The sequence below is a fragment of the Vigna angularis genome, chromosome 1 (genome assembly GCF_016808095.1).
Source record: "Vigna angularis cultivar LongXiaoDou No.4 chromosome 1, ASM1680809v1, whole genome shotgun sequence".
NCBI classification, from domain to species: domain Eukaryota; kingdom Viridiplantae; phylum Streptophyta; class Magnoliopsida; order Fabales; family Fabaceae; genus Vigna; species Vigna angularis.
The window spans coordinates 46,060,957-46,081,613 of NC_068970.1; the positions used below are offsets into that span (position 1 = coordinate 46,060,957).

Genomic DNA, 20,657 nt, shown 5'->3' on the forward strand with positions numbered 1-20,657 from the left:
TCGGTCTTTTTCTCAACCCTAACAGAAACAATTAAAAAATGTGGGTAACACATGTTATGCATAAATGTGCTGAAATTGTTAGCAGATAAGCAATTCTTGAAATATGACAAGACCACACATTAGATCAGATCCACATCCAAAGTCCTTTCTATTCAAGTCATTGAAACCCCTCGCATAAACTTAACATCACATCCACTTCACATTTAACTCTACCAATATTGAAATAAGAGAAAACCACTTACTTAGCATAAACCAAATTTTGGTTCATTTTGCATAACAGAAGCAGAAATATAATAGATTCTGCATCCTAGATTTACATAAACAGTAAATATAGATTCCTGGTCCTACAAAGAATACAGATCCCAATCAGTGCCCTACCATCCTACCCAAAGGTTTGAATTTGGTATGCATCAATTCTCCTATACACTATGTTAGTCTTATTCCACTTCCCACACTCCTAGGTAAATCAAGTCCAAAATAGTCAACCTCCAAACCCCACTGTTGAATCTCAGAAACAGCAGTTATAGCTCTCCAACACTAATTTACTCCAAACCAAAACAAAAAGGCAAAGAGAGAGATAATCACAAACACTGTGAGTGAGAGTGAGAGTGAGAGTGAGAGTGAGAAAGTGAGTGTGAGTGAGGAAAATGGGGTTCACCTTCACCACCATGACCCTGAACTTGCTCCTCCTTATAGCCATGGTGGCCACCAACATTATCTCCCTCTACCACCTCTCCTCCACCCTCCAATCCCCCAAATCCCCCAAACCACCACCACCTGTCCCAGACCAACTCCTTCACCAGCTCCACACTATACGCGCCACCATCAACCACCTCACGCGCCTCCAGAATTCTAACCCCTCCAAAAAATCAACCATCCCCTCAGATCTACTCCTCTACTCACACCTCTCCCCAATTGCTTCATCATGCCACAACCACCCTGAACTCCTCCATAAATACATGACTTACACTCCCTTCTCTCTCTGCCCTTCCGATTCCGACCTCGCCGAATCCCTAATCCTCCGCGGATGCCACCCACTCCCCCGCCGCCGTTGCTTCTCCCAAACGCCACAGAAACCCATTCCCCCCAATTCCCTCCCGCAAAATCCCTTCCCCTCCTCCCTCCCCGACAACGCTGTCGTTTGGGATCACTACACCTGCAAATCCTTTGATTGCCTCAACAGGCAAAACCCTAACCTCGGCTTCGAACCCTCACGCGACGTTTCCAAGTTCAATTCTTACAAGAGCGACTTGGATCTCCCGATTAACCAACTGTTCCAGATCGCCAAGGCGGCGAAGTCGTTTCTCCGGCTCGGCCTCGATGTCGGCGGCGGCACCGGATCATTTGCCGCCGCAATGAAACTGCGAAACGTGACGGTGGTGACCACGACGATGAACGTGGCGGCCCCGAACAGCGAGGCCGTGGCGCTGCGGGGACTGGTGCCGCTGCACGTGCCGCTTCAGCAGCGGCTGCCGCTGTTCGATGGAGTGGTGGATCTGGTGCGGTGCGGGCGCGCCGTGAACCGGTGGATCCCGGTGACGGTGTTGGAGTTTCTGCTGTTTGATGCTGATAGAGTGCTGAGGGGTGGAGGATACCTTTGGGTGGATCACTTTTTCAGCAAACGGGTGGATCTTGAGAAGTTGTATGCGCCATTGATTGGGAAATTGGGCTACAAGAAGGTGAAGTGGGCGACGGGGAATAAGACCGATGCTAGTGGCGTCAAGAATGGTGAAGTTTTCTTGACAGCATTGCTGCAGAAGCCTGTGTCCAGATGACGCTCGTTAGACCCAAATAAAGGTAGAGAATTTGCAAATTAACTCTATAATCATTTAGTTAAGAATCTAACTAGAACGGTGCTAATTGATCATAAACCCAAGATAGATACTGTACAAGTTAATATCATTGTTGTTCTTGCTCTATCTATTTTATTGAAACTTGCCCTTACCTCTAGGTAGAAGCCAATTTTACAAGTTGCTTCGTAGTAATTTAATTATGAAGCCAGCTTTTATTTGAAGACATTAATTTTAAAAGTCAATAACCAATAAAAAGTTATGGTAAGTATGTAATCACACATTGCAATATTTTTTTATGGTATAACTGTGTAAATTCTCTTGTATTTATTTATAATAATGTAAATATGATGTTTTTTTAATGTCATGTATAAGTTTCCATATATAGTGCAATTATTGATTTTTATAGTAATTACTTCAGAAGTTATGTATAGGATCGGTTGTTGTTGATTGATAATGTAAACTTCTTTAAATTGACCTATGAAAATTAAATCAATGAATTAACCAATAAAATAATGGCGGTGTTTTGGAGTTATTCCTTAAAAAAAAGGTTTGATGTTTCAGTTTACACCTAGATGAGTGCATTTTTCTATTGGTTAAGTCTCTGTTTAAATAACGTAAGAGTGTATTTTGGCTCCTAATTTAATCTGAAGTTCATTGTGTGATTATTAATGTCAGTTTAAATTTGATGTACTGGTTGTCAAAAAGAGGGGGGCCGCTTTCGATGCCAACTATTGTTTGTGGATTAGAATTAGACCTTAAAAGCTTGCTCAAGAGAAGATGATTGCTCAAGTTTATAAATTACAAAGAGTACTTCGGCTACATTTCTGGTTGTTCTTGGACATCTTAACGATTGCCTGAAACATTGCCGGATAGTGTTCTGTAAAACAAACATAACGTGATTTAAATGTTAGTTAGTAGGGTGTGCCAGTGCTTGATCTAAATGAATCCTGTAAATTTAGGACACCATTTATCTCTTTTTCTTTTATAAATGCTTCTCAATTCTCTTGGTTAATATGTTACTTTGACGATATATAATTACTCTGCAACTTCATATTTCTGTCTCTGATCTGATTATTCTGGCTCTGTTTTGCACATTGCAGTTTGATATGCTGTAAGGATGATAAACAGGTCGGTTTATCCGGATTTCCTTGCTGATAGGTGTTTACGGGGCACGTAATGAAGCAATTTTCATGCCCAGTGATGGATCATAACCCGTTGAAACAAAGATAGAAGAAGTCGATGACAGGTGTATATCCGTGGGGACTTGGGGAACCTGGTTGAGGAAATAGTTTTTGTGATCGTTTTTTTACTTATATTTTATTAAATTATTATGCCTAATTAATTGTTTTGAAATAAATATAAGAAACGCCATTTTCTTTCTTCTTGGCTTGCCATTTATCATTATCGATCGTCCGCATTCATTTGATAATTCATTTATCATTGTTGGAAAACTTGTGTGAATATGAATTCAACATGAAAAATAAATAAGTTTCATGTCATTTCCACTTCTGTAACTTATTAATATGAAGCCCCTAATCTTATTTTACTCAGCTTGGCCAGGCTAGACCTTCAAGTCAGCTTTCAATATTTAGTCAGCTTTCAATATTTAATTCACCTAAACGGCAGTTGCTTCATATATCTCTATATATTTCTTCATGTACTTCCGTATTTATAAACAAATTTTCTCATTTTTGTGTTTTCCAGATTATATTGATTGGAAATTAAAAATGACTTTTGAATCATATGATCCGAAAGTTTTCTGAATTATACACTATAGAAGTTATTTTTTATTTTTGAATTATATTTTTTCTTTGAATTACACAATTTGAAACCAAAAATGACTTCCAGAAGTTGTTGGAAAGGGTAAGTAAAAAAGAGTTTACAGATTGTATACTTATGAAGTCATTTGCTTTTAATTTGTTCAATTTGGAAGTTTTCAAATTATGAAATCTGGAAGCAAACATGTAATCTGAAGTCTTTTTTAAAGTAAAGAAATGGCTTTTATAAATTATTTTTTGGCTTCTAAATTGTACAATGTAAAAGAACAAAAAGAGAAATTTCTTTTATATAGGAATGCAGGAAAAAATATATAGTGGTGCAGGAAGAAGCTGCCCTTCTAAACGTCTAGCATAGAAAAAAGACCACTACGAGAGGTTATAAAATTATCATATGGTTATTTAAGAGAAAACTATTTCATTTTGCACCACCCTCTTTTTCACAAGCTCCCTGTGGGTGTGTATAAGATCAAACTGCCCTATTAAGAGATGGCAAACATTTTCCTATCCATGGATATATGTACCGAATAGTTAGTATTTATAAATATCTATTATCTACATATAATAATATTTTTTTATAAATAAGTTTGGTGTCAGTATTATATTACTCATATCCACAACCAGTATTTTATTTAAAATCAAAATAAATTTATATTTTATTAAGTTAAATTTAATTAAAATCAAATTTTAATTTATATTATATTTTATATTTTTATAATTTTATTTAGATTTTGTTTATATTTTATTTTAAAAATTTATAAAATTCTCTTTTTAAATATCTTTAGGTATTGATTAATATTAATAAATTTTAAAAATTTATAGGTGTTTTTTATACATATATCTAATAGATAATAAATTGGACTTTTTTTTATAAGCAATGAACATAAGAGTGTTACTCCCTTTATCACCACACACACTCTTTACATTTGTCTATTTTTTAATTTTAAAAATACCCTTTATTACTTGTATCATTAATCTTTTTTAACTTTTTCTTAAGATCCTTATTTTCCTACACCTCTTTGTTTCTTTTTTAATTTCAAAAATACTCTTTATTACTTTTACCATTAACTTTTTCTTAAAATCTCAATTTTTTACCTCTCAAACTTCATTCAGCCGCACAACCCAACCCCACCCTTACACTCTTACTTTCTCTCTTTCTCTTTTATTCTTCTCTTCCTCTTTCTCCCACACCCCACCCCCAACCTCACCCTCATACTCTTACTTTCTCTCTATCTCTCTTATTTTTCTCTTCCTCGTTCTCCCACATCTTACCCCCACCCCACACTCTTACTTTCTCTCTTCTTCTCTTATTTTTCTCTTCCTCGTTCTCCCATTCCCCATTCCCGTCAAGCTCCATCCCTCATTCCCCATTTCTGTTTTGCTCCATCTTATTGTTGTTTGTTCTTCATTTTCTTATTGAGTTCATGTGGTGCTTGGTTTGTGTTACTATTTGTTCTCCATCCGTAGAGTTTGATGTTTTCTTTCTTGTGCCAGGTTGGTAGTTCTGTTGCATAATAGATAGCATGATATATAAATTGATTTGAATGTATATTGTCTTCGTTGCGCTGATATGTATTATGTGAACATGTGTTGTGCTGGGTATATATTTTGAAGTCTAAATGGATTTTCCATATCCGTTGAAGCCATTCAATGATTTTTTTTATTTTTTACTTTTTACTTTATTAATTTATTGTTTTGTAAATTAATTTTTAGATAGTTTTTAAATTAATTGTTTTATAATTATTTACGTAATTATAATTAATTCACTTCATAATTAATTAAATGAAATTGGTGAAAAGTAAATTTTTTAACCACCATCATTTAAAGGGGAAAAAGGGGAATAAGGGATATAGGGAACAATGTGTGGTGGGGAGGGAGTAACACTCCAAAGAGAATCTTTATCCAGTTCAACTTTTTCTCATCCTAAGTGTCACTCCTTCTTGGGTGTTGCTCCCTCCACCACCACCCTATACTTCTTCCACCTCCTCACACTATTTTAAATACAATTATATCCTTAGTTAAAAAGATTTTTACTTTTACCCTATTTTAAATAATTTGAAACCCTAATTTTACTTTCCCAGCACCCACCCACGGAACTCTCTTCCCCTTTCTCCATTTTCGTTTCACCTCCCCACCTCCCGCACTTCAATTCCTTTTTCTTCCCAGTTTTTTTTTTTTGGTTTGAAAGCTTCCATTGCCGTCGTGGTGTGAAGGAGTGTCGCCGCCGTGGTGTGGAGGAACATCGAGGAATGTCTAGAGCATCAACCAACGTGAGGAAGTATACATCAACGGAGATGTCCCCTAATAAAACAAACTCTAAAATAAAAAACGTAACCTTTAAACGGGAGGTGACATCTTCAATGGATGTCAACATCCGTTGAAGGATGTTGACATCCGTTGAAGGATGTTGACATCCGTTGAAGGATGTTGACATCCGTTGAAGGATGTTGACATCCGTTGAAGGATGTTGACATCCGTTGAAGGATGTTGACCTCCCTTTAAAGGTTACGTTTTTTTTTTTAGGGTTTTATTTCAAGGTTTATTCGAATACGAGGAAACACTCCACACACTGCACCACTCCACGCATTGCACCACGAGAGGGAGACTGCTTGGTAATTCTTTTCACCACCACCAACCTTTGCAACTTGTAGTATCTCACAACGACGAAAGAAAAGTATTTTACTCATGTACGAGACTAGAATAGGTTATTAATGAAATAGGTTGTGAATGGGTAAAATTAAAAAATAATAACCTTAAAAATAAAATTTTACTGAGGGATAAAATAGTAAAAGAGAGGTGGAGGGAGAAAGGTGTGGTGGTGGAGGGAGCAAAACCCCTCCTTCTTGCATGCCATCCCTTTGCTGTTAGGAAATTTCTTCCTGCACCTCCGTAAGTTTTCCCCGCACCCTCAAATCTTTTTCTATTTTGCCATTTTTAAACTGAACAATTCGTTTTGTTTTTTGTTATTTTCTCTGGGTTTACCATCTTGACTTCCAATGTGCATTTAGAAGATACAAAATAAATTTTAAGATGTATAGTTTATAAGTTATCTTTTACTTTTTCAAATATACAATCTAAAAAGTTTCTGGAATGTATAATTTCAAATTATTTTTTATTTTCAAATTACAAGGGAAATATGGGATTTCTTCCTTATAATAGAGTACAAGAAGAAATTTATGGAAATGCATGAAGAAACTATCTTGCTGTTATTGTCACTCTCTTCATATGTTATGTTGTAGACTCATGGAAGAATATCCAAATTTTATTTTACAATTAGGAAGAGAAACAAGTCAAGCTGACATCCTTTAGTTCAATGTAGTTTTAATTTATTAAAAACGAGACAGGTTATGTTACAAAAAGCGAACTAAAAATTGTAATTCATCTCACCATAGAATCTGCCACTTCTTTTAATTTCTTTCTTTTTACATATATATTTATAAATAAATATTTAAAACATATTTAATTATATAAGTATTTAAAACAGAGTTTAAAAACTTTCGTTTTACCTTTTCCTAGAATTCAAAAAATATTTTTGGATTGCATAGTTTAAAAGTGTTATTTTTTAATGTAAAAAATGGTTTTTAAATTGTGTAATTCAAAAATATCTTATAAATTATATAATTTGGAAGTTTTTTATGGAAAAAATATTTTTAAATTGAGCAATTCAAAATCTAGAAGTTATTTGTAAAAGACGACTTTTGAACTATGTAATTTATAAATTTTTTCACTAAAAAATAATTTTTAAATTCTGAAATTTAAAATACAAAATTAACTTATAAATTATATAATATAAAAGTCAAAATTGACTTCTAAACTAGATAGGGTTAGTCTGGTATAAATTTTTCTATGTGTCCTGTATGACATAATTTGAAAGATTTTATGAATTGCAATATTTAAAAAAAAAAAATTAAACTCAAAGGTCAAGTGGAGACTTTAGTATTTACGAGAATGCAGAAGAAAATGATAGAGTTAGAAAAGAATTTTCTTATTCCGAATATATAATATAAACAAAATACTAGTTACGAAGATCTAGTAAGATTTATTGAAATATATATATTTTTATCAAATTTGGTTGAGTAGTTTTTGAGCTGGACTGATCGAATTGTTGACATGTGATCGTCAATTACAAAGACAAAAAGTTGCACCTATAAAAAATCATCCACATTTAAGTTAATAAGAGAATTTTAATAAATATTTTTGAATAAAAATGATAATAAAATGAATTGTATTTCTATTAAGTAGTTGCATCTTCATAGCCTTTTAAGACCTATGAATATCAAATAGATAAATATTTTCAACGAGTTTTGTTTCTATCATAATCATATATCACATAAACATTATATCTTTCCCTTATTTCATGATGGTTAATATATCAATTGGATCACATATTTGGATCCTTAGCTATTAGGCTTATTTGACTATACTAACATACATAATTAATTATAATAATAGATTAAGTAGGTGCATAAGTTTCATGAGTTGGAAGTTTAATAACTAATTGTAAATTATTATGAAGACCCATTTTATTTCTAAGAATTACATTGTTTAAGGTGAAGAAAACCTAAAGAAGATCTCCATTGGATATTAAAATAACCAAATGGCTATCTAGATGTGAAGGTTCACTTCCAAGAATTCACAAGAAAAGAAAAAGGTTCAATTAAACAAAAATGAAAATATAAGCATGTAGAAATGATAATAGTCGAACCATAAAGATGCACAAATAAACATGAACATGAAAGAAAATTAAACAAAAGATGAAAGACTAAAAGGGGAAGGTGGTAGAGGTGGAATCATTCCACTTGGGAAACAAAGTCTCACCAACCCAAAAGAGGTGGGGATGCTGCCACTTGAGACCAAGCTCAAAACAAGACTAAGAGAAAGAGACACTACAAAAAGAGCCCAACTCACATAGGGTGGTCAAATATAAGTGTATAAACTCAAAATATTCAACTCTTTTACATGAGAAAGATGTCGTCTTTTATAGGTGATGGAATGGACCTTTTAGCAAAAACAAAAGACAAAAACAATAAGAAGGCTTTTAGAAACTAAGTCATCTAAAGAAGACACCTAGGTATGGAAGGCATGATCATCCTTGCTCCCCAAGGCTCTGAAGCGCCCTTTACCTTCTAGAAAGGTAAACCTTTACTCTCCAAGCTTCAGAGGAGATGCCTCATCCATGTGGGCCAAACACTAGTGCAAAAAACACATTTTATAGCTTAGTGTTATATCAATTATAATCTACTAGGTATAAAAAAAAAGATGTGGTGATAATTTTATAAATAATGCAACATTTTCTAACCGTTTGGAGCTAGAACTAGTATAGAAAAGTACATTTCTATACTAGTTAGATTTTAAACCAGTATAGAAAAGGATGCGGTAGAACTTTTTGTAAAATTGGAAAAGATTTTCTATATTGGTTAGTCAATAAAATCGGTATAAAAAGTGATGCGATAGTAGGAATGAGTCAGACCCAAACCATAAGTCCCTATTCTTCAAAAAAAATAAATCCAAACTCGCAAATGATGTTCTTCCTTCACAAAGGTAAACTCTTCAATTCTCTTTCCTCGTGAGAGACACAAAGGGAGGAACACCCAACTCCACTACGTGTAACCCACTCAGCCAGGGTCACCACTATGACACTGGTCACCACCGAATGTTTCGCTAGCGGCCACACAACTTTTCTATCAAAGCCCCAAGTAGCTAATTGTTGATAGCCAAGTAATAACGAAACATACTAACAAGTATACTGGGTAGTTTGTAGTATAACAATTGTCTTATCCACAGGGATTTGGCAGAAAACACAATATTTTAACTAATTTGATTGTTGATAACATCGTGAAATGATTGTAACGTGTTCAAAACATATTTGATTCATAAAAATAGAGTAAAAAGCATGATAAAAGTTGTTTGGATTAAAAGAAGTGACTTTCAAATGATTAAACACATGTTGAAGTTCGACTTCACCACTTTGTTCCTCTCTTGTAATGGATCTCTATTAAATATGAAGCTGTAAATGATCAAGTCCTATGAGTTTTATTAAATGCAACTCTAGGTTCATTCCTAGAACTTAGAGCCTAGGATCACCAAACTTCAGTATGATCCATTAATAATTGCTTAAATGGATCACCTGCATATACGCCTTTCTTTGGGATAATTGTTTTTTCGTCAGTATGATTTATTTTTCAACTTAAAATATTTGAAGAGAAGTCTTAAGACAATTATATTATTATGTCAAGGTGTTAAACATTTCAAAAGTTTATGGAGTCATAGTTAGTGTGGTTTAACATGTATTTTTTGTCATATTATTATGCCTTGATAATAAAATATTGACTCATTTTTCTTACACTATTATACTTTGTGAACTTTTTATGCATGGTCTGGTACATTGGAGTAATATGTTGTTTGATTACTTTGTGCACTGATATATTGTTTGATTACCCTGATTTTTGAATGTTTACTTTGTAATTAGGCTTAATAAGCTATATACACATTGAATTTCAAATTACAGGTTGAAATTAGATTTGTAATTGAACCTGAGACTTAAATTTGAAATTTGGAATCATCTTGGATTTACAATTTTAATTTTATTTGGATTTAGAATCAAATTGCATCACTTGCCGTTCCATTGAAATTGAGTTTCTACTTAAATTGAGTTTGAATTTAATTTTATTATAATCAAGTTTATAACTTCAATTAGATTTGTAAATCTAAATATTGATGATTTCACTTCAGTGCTAGATGCAATATACATGTTGCATAAGCACTTTCAATTCTTTTTATTACCCTTTACATAGCGTCTGCGAGGCAAATTCTTGAGTTTTATTTTCTTAAAAATTAACTTTATAAACATGGGCTTGATCGGCACACTACAATTAATTTTATAAGATTGTAGTTTTTTTTATACTGGTTTTGTCCTTAACCGATATAAAAAGAAGAACTTTCTATATCGGTTCCAGAATCGATGTAGGAAGTTCGATGCTTTCTATACTCCTTGTTTCTATACCAGCTCGATATAGAAAACCTTTTTTAATTGGTATAAAAAGGATATGTACTAGTAAAGCCCAAGCCTCTTCTCCTCTCCAAATGTGTGCCACTCTCCTCCAAGGTGCTACTAGCAAAGCCTACAAAACAAACATATAAGTAATGGTTAACACAAACAAAGTCAACATAAACTAATGGTAAATAAAGTAAAAAAAAGGGATTAGAGGTCTCCCTTCCTGTCATGCTTCTGGTAATCCTCCTAGAAAGGTCATTTATGCTCTCATGAGGAGTCATGAACTCATAATGAACGATGTTATTTAACAAACAAGTTTATACGGTATGCTTAGTTCTTGACCAAGTTCATAGTTGGTCTAACAATTTATTGGACATAAGATCGACCCCTTTTTAGCATGTTGTTAACTATGACAATTATTTAATTAGGCACAAGATCAAACTTTTTTGTAGATTTAATTACTATGACTCGTTAACGGGTGTTATAGTTGTGATTATTGCCTTAGAACTTTTGGCAAGCATCCTTTTCGATACCTTTATTGGCACGTGGCGTCTTCTGATTTGAAATTTTAATTTTAATTACAAAAATAATCGTTTGGAATTACTTTGCCACCATTGTGTAGAGTGTTTTGCTTTCTCACAAACCCCATTTCAAACGTTCAATCCCTTCATCTCCTCTTATATTTCTTTCCTACTCTAAGTTATTACCCTAGTTTCTTTCACACTCTTCCTCGTCCAAGCTTCAAAGCTTGTTTTCTTCCTTGTTCTAGGTATGTCCCTATGTCTTCCTCTTCTATTTCTAATTACTATGACTCGTTAACAGGTGTTATAGTTGTGATTATTGCCTTTAGAACTTTTGGCAAGCATCCTTTCCGATACCTTTATTGGCACGTGGCGTCTTCTGATTTAAAATTTAATTTTAATTACAAAAATAATCGTTTGGAATTACTTTGCCACCATTGTGTAGAGTGTTTTGTTTTCTCTCAAACCCCATTTCAAACGTTCAATCCCTTCATCTCCTCTTATATTTCTTTTCTACTCTAAGTTATTACCCTAGTTTCATTTCACACTCTTCCTCGTCCAAGCTTCAAAGCTTGTTTTCTTCCTTGTTCTAGGTATGTCCCTATGTCTTCCTCTTCTATTTCTAATTCCTTTATTGAAATACATCCCTTGGTTAGCCAATAGAGTATTACCACTAGAGATGATGATTTTTCAAGTTGTACTAATTATATCCTTCAAAAAGGTTCTTTAGAGGAACCTAACTCTCTTCCTCCCCTCTGTCCTATCTGTAAGGGTGTAAAGGGAAGTGTAAGGCTATGAATTTTTTAGAGGTCCCTGAAGAACCTCTTAAAAGGGGTAGATGAAATAGATTTCCTCCCATTATTGATCCCGATTACTTTTGGGTTAAAGGGGAGGTTACAACCTTTACTTCTGATTTTCTTAATATCAAGTCGGTAGAAGATTTTATTTCGTCTTTTAACATTTTCCATCAAGAAAGGGTTGAGTTTGTAGAGGTTGATGCTTGTAATGAGAGTGATAAGGTCTTCCAAAAACCTTTATATGATATTGTTAACTTTACTTTATATATGAATTTATGTTTAAAGACTTAAATGTTGTGTTTCCTTTGTCTACTTTTGAGTATCATATGTTGTCCATGATGCTAGTGGTATCGAGTCAGTTACACCTTAATAGTTGGACCTGTCTTAAGGATTTTGAAATCTTTTGTAAATATTTACAAATAACACCTATTGCAAATAAATTCATGTACTTTTATCAAATAAAACATGGTCAGAAAGTTTGGTCGATTTCTCTAAATGATGCCTAATGAGTGAAAGAACATTGAGCCATGAGAGGGAACATGTTTACATTTTATATTCCCAAACATTACAAACTAGAAAATGTAATATTAAGTTGTCATGCACCCTAGTAGTTCTTTTTGGAAGCCCAACACTGTTTGGGCTTATAATAAGAGATATATCATTAGTCCAAAATTAAAATTGTATAGCCTTACGTTCTACGGTGCTAAGGCTGAGGGAGTCGTGTGATGATAGGTCCAAAATGGTAGACCAAAAATAAATCAAGATAATTTGGTCATATATTTTTTTAGCCTTTTGCTCTGAAGAGTTAAAGGCCAGGGGTTGTGTGATGATAAACCCAAAGTGATGATGTTTTAAAACATGAAGATTTTATTTATTATTGACCTGATAGTTACTAAAAGAGTTAAAAGTCATAAAGTAAAGATGAAACATTAAAAACTTAAAAAATGAGTAAATAAAACGTTATAGAAGAAAAAAAATGAAGACAAAAGAAAAAAAATAAAAAAAGAACTTTGAAACAAATGTTAGACAAATCATATATTGAAATGCTCTATGTAACATCCCTAAAATATAGCATAACTATATTATAGATCTATCACAATTAATAATATATTAAATCAGTTATCCATGAGCTGTTAAATTATTTTAACAATACAATTATCCAAAATAACTATAAAATTAAAACTTTAAGAAAGTAGTTACAAAACATATGAACAAACCGATCGGTTATACAATCCACGGTATAAACCGAACGGTTTACAAAATATAAACAAGCTGCTGATCGATCGGTCCTACTAGACTACAAGTTTAACATCTTCCAGAGCCTGCTCCACTGAACAATCATCACCTTCTGCCCACATCCACAAGATGATCATTGCAATAGAGAAAACGTTCGAATCAGAAAACATAAGACAAGACAGGAAAGTAGGGTAAGCTAGAGTAATTTAATTAATCCGATACAACATATAATTCAAACACATACAAGAGTAAGTAAAGCCAATTACATAAATCATGCAACAACCAAACATACATTCTGAACAATGACCGAACATATGATATATGCACTGACCGACCACTTTTACTCTGACTGTCCGAACTGTATGAATTGTGTAGCTACGACGTTTTTTGCGCCCGGATGGTGTAGTAGCTGGGATGCCCTCAACAGCTGTCACCGGGGTTAGTCCATTATACCTCGCCCAAGTTACACTTATGGACTAGGACCTCTTGTCATTCTCACACATGAGTTACTCCTCTCTACGTGAGAATGAGTAATCACAGAATATCAGGATAAACGCCAGCTTAACAATACCCACATTCATACTCTACAAATCCCAATACCATTTCTGAGATATTCCTCCTTGGAATACTCGTTCATATCCATATAATACAATTCACAACATACCATAATGTCATCATACTTCTTCACTTATATAATTCCAAACAACATTAAAACAACACCACCCTTGAGAACGACCGAACAAAACGATCTATAAGTCTTAATGAACAAGACCAGACGGAAAATCACTACCCATAAGATCATGATCGACTGGTCATTTAAAGAATAAGACTCAAGCATGAGCTAAACACAATTTTAGGGTCGAACACTAAAACAACCAAATATTATCGCCTTAGATCGATCACTATTTGCTTTGGCTGAACACTATCAGCTTAGGCCTAACACTTAGAATTTAGATCTAACCCAATACATACCGAGTGCTAGTACAAGAACGAGCACTATTGAGACCGAGCACTTAGTATAATACTGAGCACTACTGAGACCGAGCGCTTAGTATAAGATTGAGCACTACTGAGACCGAGTGCTTAGTATAAGACTGAGCACTACTGAGATCGAGCGCTTAGTATAAGACTGAGCACTACTAAGACCGAGCGCTTAGTATAAGACTGAGCACTACTGAGGTCGAGCGCTTAGTATAAGACGGAGCACTACCGAGATCAGTATGTGACCGAACACTGTTTACATTCAATTGTTATGTCTAGACCAACTACTATATTCCCTAAATATCAATACAAGACAGATCGATTATCAACTAAGGATCCTCAAAGTAAACTCTTAAGAGACCGATCACCAATACAAACCGAATACTACTAAGAACGAGTGCTAACCTATTATGACTATTATTAAAAGATAATACCTACCCTACAACTGTCGAGATCAAAACAAATACCTTTAAAACCGAACGTCAATACCACACTTAACCAGATTATCACTACGAAACTGAATATTGTTTAAACATGATACCAAACCGATCGTTCTATACTGATCGCTAGATTTTCTACAAAACGTGTAGAACCCATCAACCACCTCACATGTTTCGTTCAAACACAGAATATTTCATACAATTCAATCAAACATACAATTGTTCATACATGCAACCGCTCAAACATAGATTCCAAACACAAACACAGAAAATGTAATTAAATTACTAGCTTCCTTTACCTCGAAACCTAGAAAACTTCTATGCTTCCACCGTATTGCCTACACTGTCAGTAACTTCTGTAACCTCCAACAACTGCTGATTGGTGAAAATGAACCAATCATAGATCCAAAGACAGAAGATAGATTCAAAGGGAGAGTTTGATGAACACATGCAAGCTAAACAATGCTTGCATGTAACAGTAAATGCATAAATCCTAAAAGGACGAAGGGGTTTAACTTACCAACTCCAAAACAACAACTTGATCGGCTTAAAAGAGAGAGCTTGACACCCAGAATACTTAGGTGTTGCCTGAATGATGATCGGAAGAAGGAAAAGGTAAGAATTTGTAGAGAGAAGGAGAAGAAATTTAGAGAGAAGGAGGAGAAAACTGAAACTCAGAAGGTTGAAGAGAATGAGTGCATGTAGAAAGTGGCACGACATTTGAAAAATTTGCTTATATACTACCATCAATAAACCGATCAGTCACTCAGCTCTGCACACATATCTTCCACTTACACCTAGATTGCACTATCTACTGAATTTAAAGGTCCTGACACTCTAACTAATTAAATTTTATTTTTTGACTAAAACAAAAGAGAGTAAATTTTTCTTTTAGATTAAATTAGGTTTTAAGTTAGTCTTTGTTTTAAATTCTCAATTCACCCTAACATATTATTTTACATTTAAAAAGTAAAAAAAATGTAAATAACCGGTTTTTCCATATTTATATTATTAAATTATATTGTATGCTTTTATGTTATTTTATATATATTGTTATCGTTAATACATGCTGAATTATGATCCAATTACGAGTTCCAATTTTAGACTACTATGTTATGATGTGGTGGTGCAAACTCATATACGTGATGCACGTTCTTAATAGATTTTAGGGAAAACAATAGGTAGATATGACGAGGTTATGTATCAATTCACCCAAAAACAGAAAGGAAGTTACTTATCAGATTCAACTTAATGTTATTTGACTTTCTCAATATAATATTTGGTGTCAATCCTTATCAAACAAAACTAATGCCAATATACTCTGTTCTATTTTATTATTTTGACAACAATGTTCGTTCAATCTTTAAATTATTTATTATTTCTAAGACGTATTGATCAAGATTTATAAACCCATTTCATCATCTTTTTTCTAATTTTAAAAGATTATGCAATCATAAATTGTTGGACTTTTTTGTTTGGATAATATTTTCAAACTTAGAGTTGGTTTAAGTATATGTTGATTGCCTTGGAGTAATTTTTGTTTTGGTCCAAAATTTAGTTTTTAATTTCTCAAATTATAAATATATGATTAGAATTTATAAGTCTAAATTCGAGTGACTGAAATTAGTTGTATGGGGTTTAGGATTCAAACTTTAAGATTTAGAGACTAGGTTTGTGGTTTAGGATATAAGATTTATGGTCTTGTCTAAAAATGATTTAAATTTTTCAAATTTAATTATATTTTTTCAATAGTGATAAAAAAAATTAAAAAAAAATTGGAGATCAAACGAAAAATTATTTTAAATTTTTGGACTAAAACATAATTAAATCCTTTGTCATTTTTTTTATTATGATTGGATTTAAACAATTAAAATTACAGTTTTTTCTACATAGTAGTATTTAAACAATCAAAATACATAGCATAAATGTATTTACTATATTTAATGGAAGAATAAAGTGTCTACCGAAAGAAGATGAAGAAAGAGAAAGATAAAAAGTGTAAGAGTTTGAATACAACTATTTGATGCTTGAATAAACAGAAATCATATGAAAGTAGCTGTTGGAATTTTTATTTTTTTGAAAAACCAAAAAAATTGTTGCAAAAGTCTTAATTTAATACTGTCACATGTCGTTGTACTTCTTTTCTTAAAATTTTGATAAAATCAATACAAAACTTTAGTTATATATATTATTATAAAATCATAATTAAGTGGCATAAAGCGGTTTAGTTAATGTCATGTCAAATCTTAATTAAATAGGACAAAACCTTCCATTAAAAGTATTTTAAAATCATAATCTAGTGCATGTCCTTCTTGAAAGGACTAATATATTTAAACATATGTATCACACCGTGGAAGATATCTATCTTTTTACCTTTGAAAATCTCTACCAAATGACCTGTGAAAAGTAAATAAAACGATAAAATTTAAATTCTTGTTTGGACGTATAGCTATAATACGTCATGCATGACTGCAGCGTAAGTGACAGAAAAATAAACATAAAACCATGACTATCATAGATAAAATCGAAACTTCACATTCGGTTTCAGCGTTCAGATCTTGCAATTATGTGTCCTTACATAGAGTTTTGACATGATGTGTCCTTACATATAAAATATGAAAATTATATTTTGAAAGTTTCATTTTTTTTTTCACTTTACAATCCTTTTTAATAATAAAATATTGTATTTAATTAATAAAAATAAATATAAATTAAATTTATAAGATTTAGTTTAAAAATTAAAATGACTGTAGATTTATTTGAGTAAATAACTTTTAAAACAAATATATTTTGGAAAATAATTTGTGTGATATGGACCCATATGATACTTTTTATTTAGGTAAAATACATGGTCGCCTAGTAGCTTATTAATAAATTACGTAAATATTTAGTTAATTAATATTTTTTATTAAATAATTTAAAAGTATTATTATTAATAATTAAAAATTATTTTATAAATAATAATATATTGGTATATTTTAAAAAATAATATAAAAATATTTTTTGAATTATTTTTATTTTTATTTTAATTTAGAAAAGCTTGCAAATTAATACCATCATTGACAAGTCAGTGTCCAAGTTGGAGACTACCACGGAGTTTATTTTGCCATCTAAAATATAAAACACAAAAGTTTCATATTATGTAATTTATTTTCTTTTAAAGAGTTTATTTAATAAGAAATTATAACGAGTGTGTGATGTAGAATTTGTCCCATATATATACCAACAAAGACGAAGATATATGAATGAATCCGTAGTTAAAGAAAGTCAAATTTTCAGTTTCCCAAAGTGTGAAAGCCTCCAATATTCCATTCAAGGTGATTGTTTTTATATAAATGAAGTTGAGTGAAGAATTTGTACAAGTGTGCTCTAATAAATGGATCCACACTGTGATCCTGCTACCTTTCGCTATTTAAACAAAGCCTTCGACAGTGGGGTTTTCTAAGCTCTCACTTACGTAGGGTACGCAAATATTTTTCCTAATTACTTTTCTGTGGTTTTTTGTCATAATTAATTATGTTCACTTTTTCATAATAAGTGCGTTTATTAGCTTTCTTCTTTTGAATTTTGTTGTGCAAACTTTTTTGGCTTAATTTAGTGACTCAAATTCAGAGGACTATACCATCCCTGTGTGTCTAAATCTAAGTTTCTCTGATTTCTGATTGAATAATTATATTATAAGTGCATTTCTTTGGAATCTGCATCTGTTCAATTTCTTTAATCGATGGATAATTAGATACTGATTAAGTTTTTGTTAACAGATGAAAATGGAATTGGTTATGCCGTTGACGATACTTGTGGTGATATTGGGCACAACTTGTGGTGCTTTTGGGGAGTTGGAAAGTAACGTGAAAACAGCAGTTCTTCTTTCCCCCAAGTTTGAACTTGGACCGGGATCGGTTGCTAATAAATATGATTACGATATTGATTTTCCCAGAGGTCATATAGCTCTTAAGAGTTTCAACGCGGAAGTAGTTGATGAATCAGGGAACCAAGTGCCTCTCCATGAAACCTATCTGCATCACTGGGTTGTCGAAAGATACTACGAACCAAAACATGTGACAACACAAACAAGGTACGATGGTCATAGGTTGCTTCGCCCATCTGGCCATGTATTGGTGAGGAACAGCGGAGTATGCCAGAGAAATACGCTGGGACAATACTATGGTCTTGGATCCGAAACACGTGGAACAGCTACGGATGTTCCTGATCCCTTTGGGATAGTTGTGGGTGATCCAGCAGAAATTCCAGATGGGTATGAGGAGAAATGGATGCTGAATATCCATGCCATTGATACACGCGGTGTGGTGGATAAATTGGGGTGTACTGAGTGCAGGTGTGACCTTTACAATGTTACAGAGGATGAATATGGGAAGCCTATCAGGTCAGACTATAAAGGAGGTTTGTTTTGTTGCTACGATCAAACCCAGTGCATGTTGAGGGAAGGTTTTGATGGCCCAAAGAGGACTCTCTATCTCAGATACACAGTCAAGTGGGTTGATTGGGACAAGTTTATAGTGCCTGTTAAGATTTACATATTCGATGTCACTGATACTTTCAAAATACCAGATGATTCTTCAGGAGCCATTCCTCAGCATAATTGTTTGGTAAGTGAATTTGTAGATTGTATCAACTTGAATTTTATAAAACATAAACTAGATCGTAGAATTGACCAGCAAAACATTGTTACAGACCGAGTACAATGTTGAATCTTGCAGCCCTGGTGAAGAAAAGGACTGTGTTCATGTTAAGAGAACGAGTTTCCCTATGCAAAAGGGTGGTTATCTCATCTATGGTGTTGCTCACCAGCATTCAGGTGGTATTGGATCGAGTTTATATGGAAAGGTAATATTCAATGTTGCAGTCGTTGTTAATTTCCAATTGATGTGGATCAAAAGTTTAATTTACATGAATATTATGCTACGTGACGTTTTCAGGATGGAAGGGTAATATGTTCTTCAATAGCTACGTATGGAAATGGAAAAGATGCAGGAAATGAGGAAAACTACATTGTAGGAATGACTACATGTTATCCAAAACCAGGTTCTTTAAAAATAAAGGATGGTGAAACTGTGACTCTAGAGTCTAACTATAGCAGCAGTCGTGGTCACACTGGAGTAATGGGGCTTTTCTACCTGTTGGTGGCAGAACAACTTCCACACCAAGACTTCAGACACTCTACTCGTTCTTCATTCTTTACCAATATAAATACTTTATTTGCTTGATACATAAGTAGTGAAAGATAGTTTTAGATTAAGGAATGTAGAAATGGGATTATCAATAATTTGTGTTTATGTGTCCTTTGTATTAAGTCAGTATTCCTTATGATACTTCCATTTGTTTTATTTTATGTATTTGTATTCAATATATCAATACTCTTTGATATTTCTGTGATATGTATTGTGAAGTACCCAAATTACACTTTTGAGATAATAATACTTTATAATTTGTTATTTTCAGAATGTTTAAGGTATATTGTTGTAATTTAAATCTGTTTATGTATTATTATGTTTTAATATTTTTAATATGCTTTTAAATATCCATGTCACGTATTATTTTTGTTATTTTTAAAATAAGTGTATTATCCTATTTTATTGGCGTATTATAGTAATTATGTGATGCCCAATATTTTATTTTTACATAAATCATTATCCGTCATAGACACTGTTTGGCATGAATATTAGCAAAATAAGTTAAGAATTCTAAGCAGTTATTTGGTAACTCAAGAGACAACGAAGATGAGTAAAAGAGTTTTTTTTTTCTTTCTTTATTTTTTTTAAAGAATGCTTATAATTTGATTAGCTAAAAAGTATGAATAATTTGGTTTAAACTTGACATTTTAGATAAAGATTAAGATTGATTTATAAAATATGAATGAGAACCATTTCTATTTTACAACTTGATTTACTTGCTTCGTAATGCTATTTTATTTTTTACTTTTTCCAGGAGATTGAAATCAAGTAATCATATGATACGATGTCGTAAATGAAAAAACATAATTTTTTTGATATTTAATAAATTAAAACTTTGTTTATAAAAACTTAATTAAAAGTATTAAAATTTATAATAAAACTTAAACAAAAACATTTTTATCTGAATTTCTCAATTTTCCAATAAATA

General features: G+C 32.6%; 2 protein-coding genes across 2 annotated transcripts; both read left to right on the forward strand.

The window, feature by feature from the left end:
• The first annotated feature begins 248 nt into the window (after nucleotides 1-248).
• On the forward strand, nucleotides 249-3,172 carry LOC108319351 (probable methyltransferase At1g29790). The gene is made up of 2 exons (XM_017550460.2): nucleotides 249-1,797; nucleotides 2,894-3,172. The coding sequence occupies exon 1, from the start codon at nucleotides 648-650 to the stop codon at nucleotides 1,773-1,775; it is 1,128 nt and encodes a 375-aa protein (XP_017405949.1). The 5' UTR covers nucleotides 249-647; the 3' UTR covers nucleotides 1,776-1,797; nucleotides 2,894-3,172.
• A 14,671-nt stretch (nucleotides 3,173-17,843) lies between these two features.
• On the forward strand, nucleotides 17,844-19,990 carry LOC108319375 (uncharacterized). The gene is made up of 4 exons (XM_017550485.2): nucleotides 17,844-17,999; nucleotides 18,299-19,144; nucleotides 19,230-19,382; nucleotides 19,475-19,990. The coding sequence occupies exons 2-4, from the start codon at nucleotides 18,299-18,301 to the stop codon at nucleotides 19,760-19,762; spliced, it is 1,287 nt and encodes a 428-aa protein (XP_017405974.1). The 5' UTR covers nucleotides 17,844-17,999; the 3' UTR covers nucleotides 19,763-19,990.
• Nucleotides 19,991-20,657: the final 667 nt, after the last annotated feature.

Coding starts and splice junctions, on each gene's coding strand:
- LOC108319351 (XM_017550460.2), top strand. CDS start 648: ATGGGGTTCACCTTCACCACCATGACCCTGAACTTGCTCCTCCTTATA.
- LOC108319375 (XM_017550485.2), top strand. CDS start 18,299: ATGAAAATGGAATTGGTTATGCCGTTGACGATACTTGTGGTGATATTG. Junction 19,145..19,229: donor TTCCTCAGCATAATTGTTTG/GTAAGTGAATTT, acceptor ACATTGTTACAG/ACCGAGTACAATGTTGAATC. Junction 19,383..19,474: donor GATCGAGTTTATATGGAAAG/GTAATATTCAAT, acceptor TGACGTTTTCAG/GATGGAAGGGTAATATGTTC.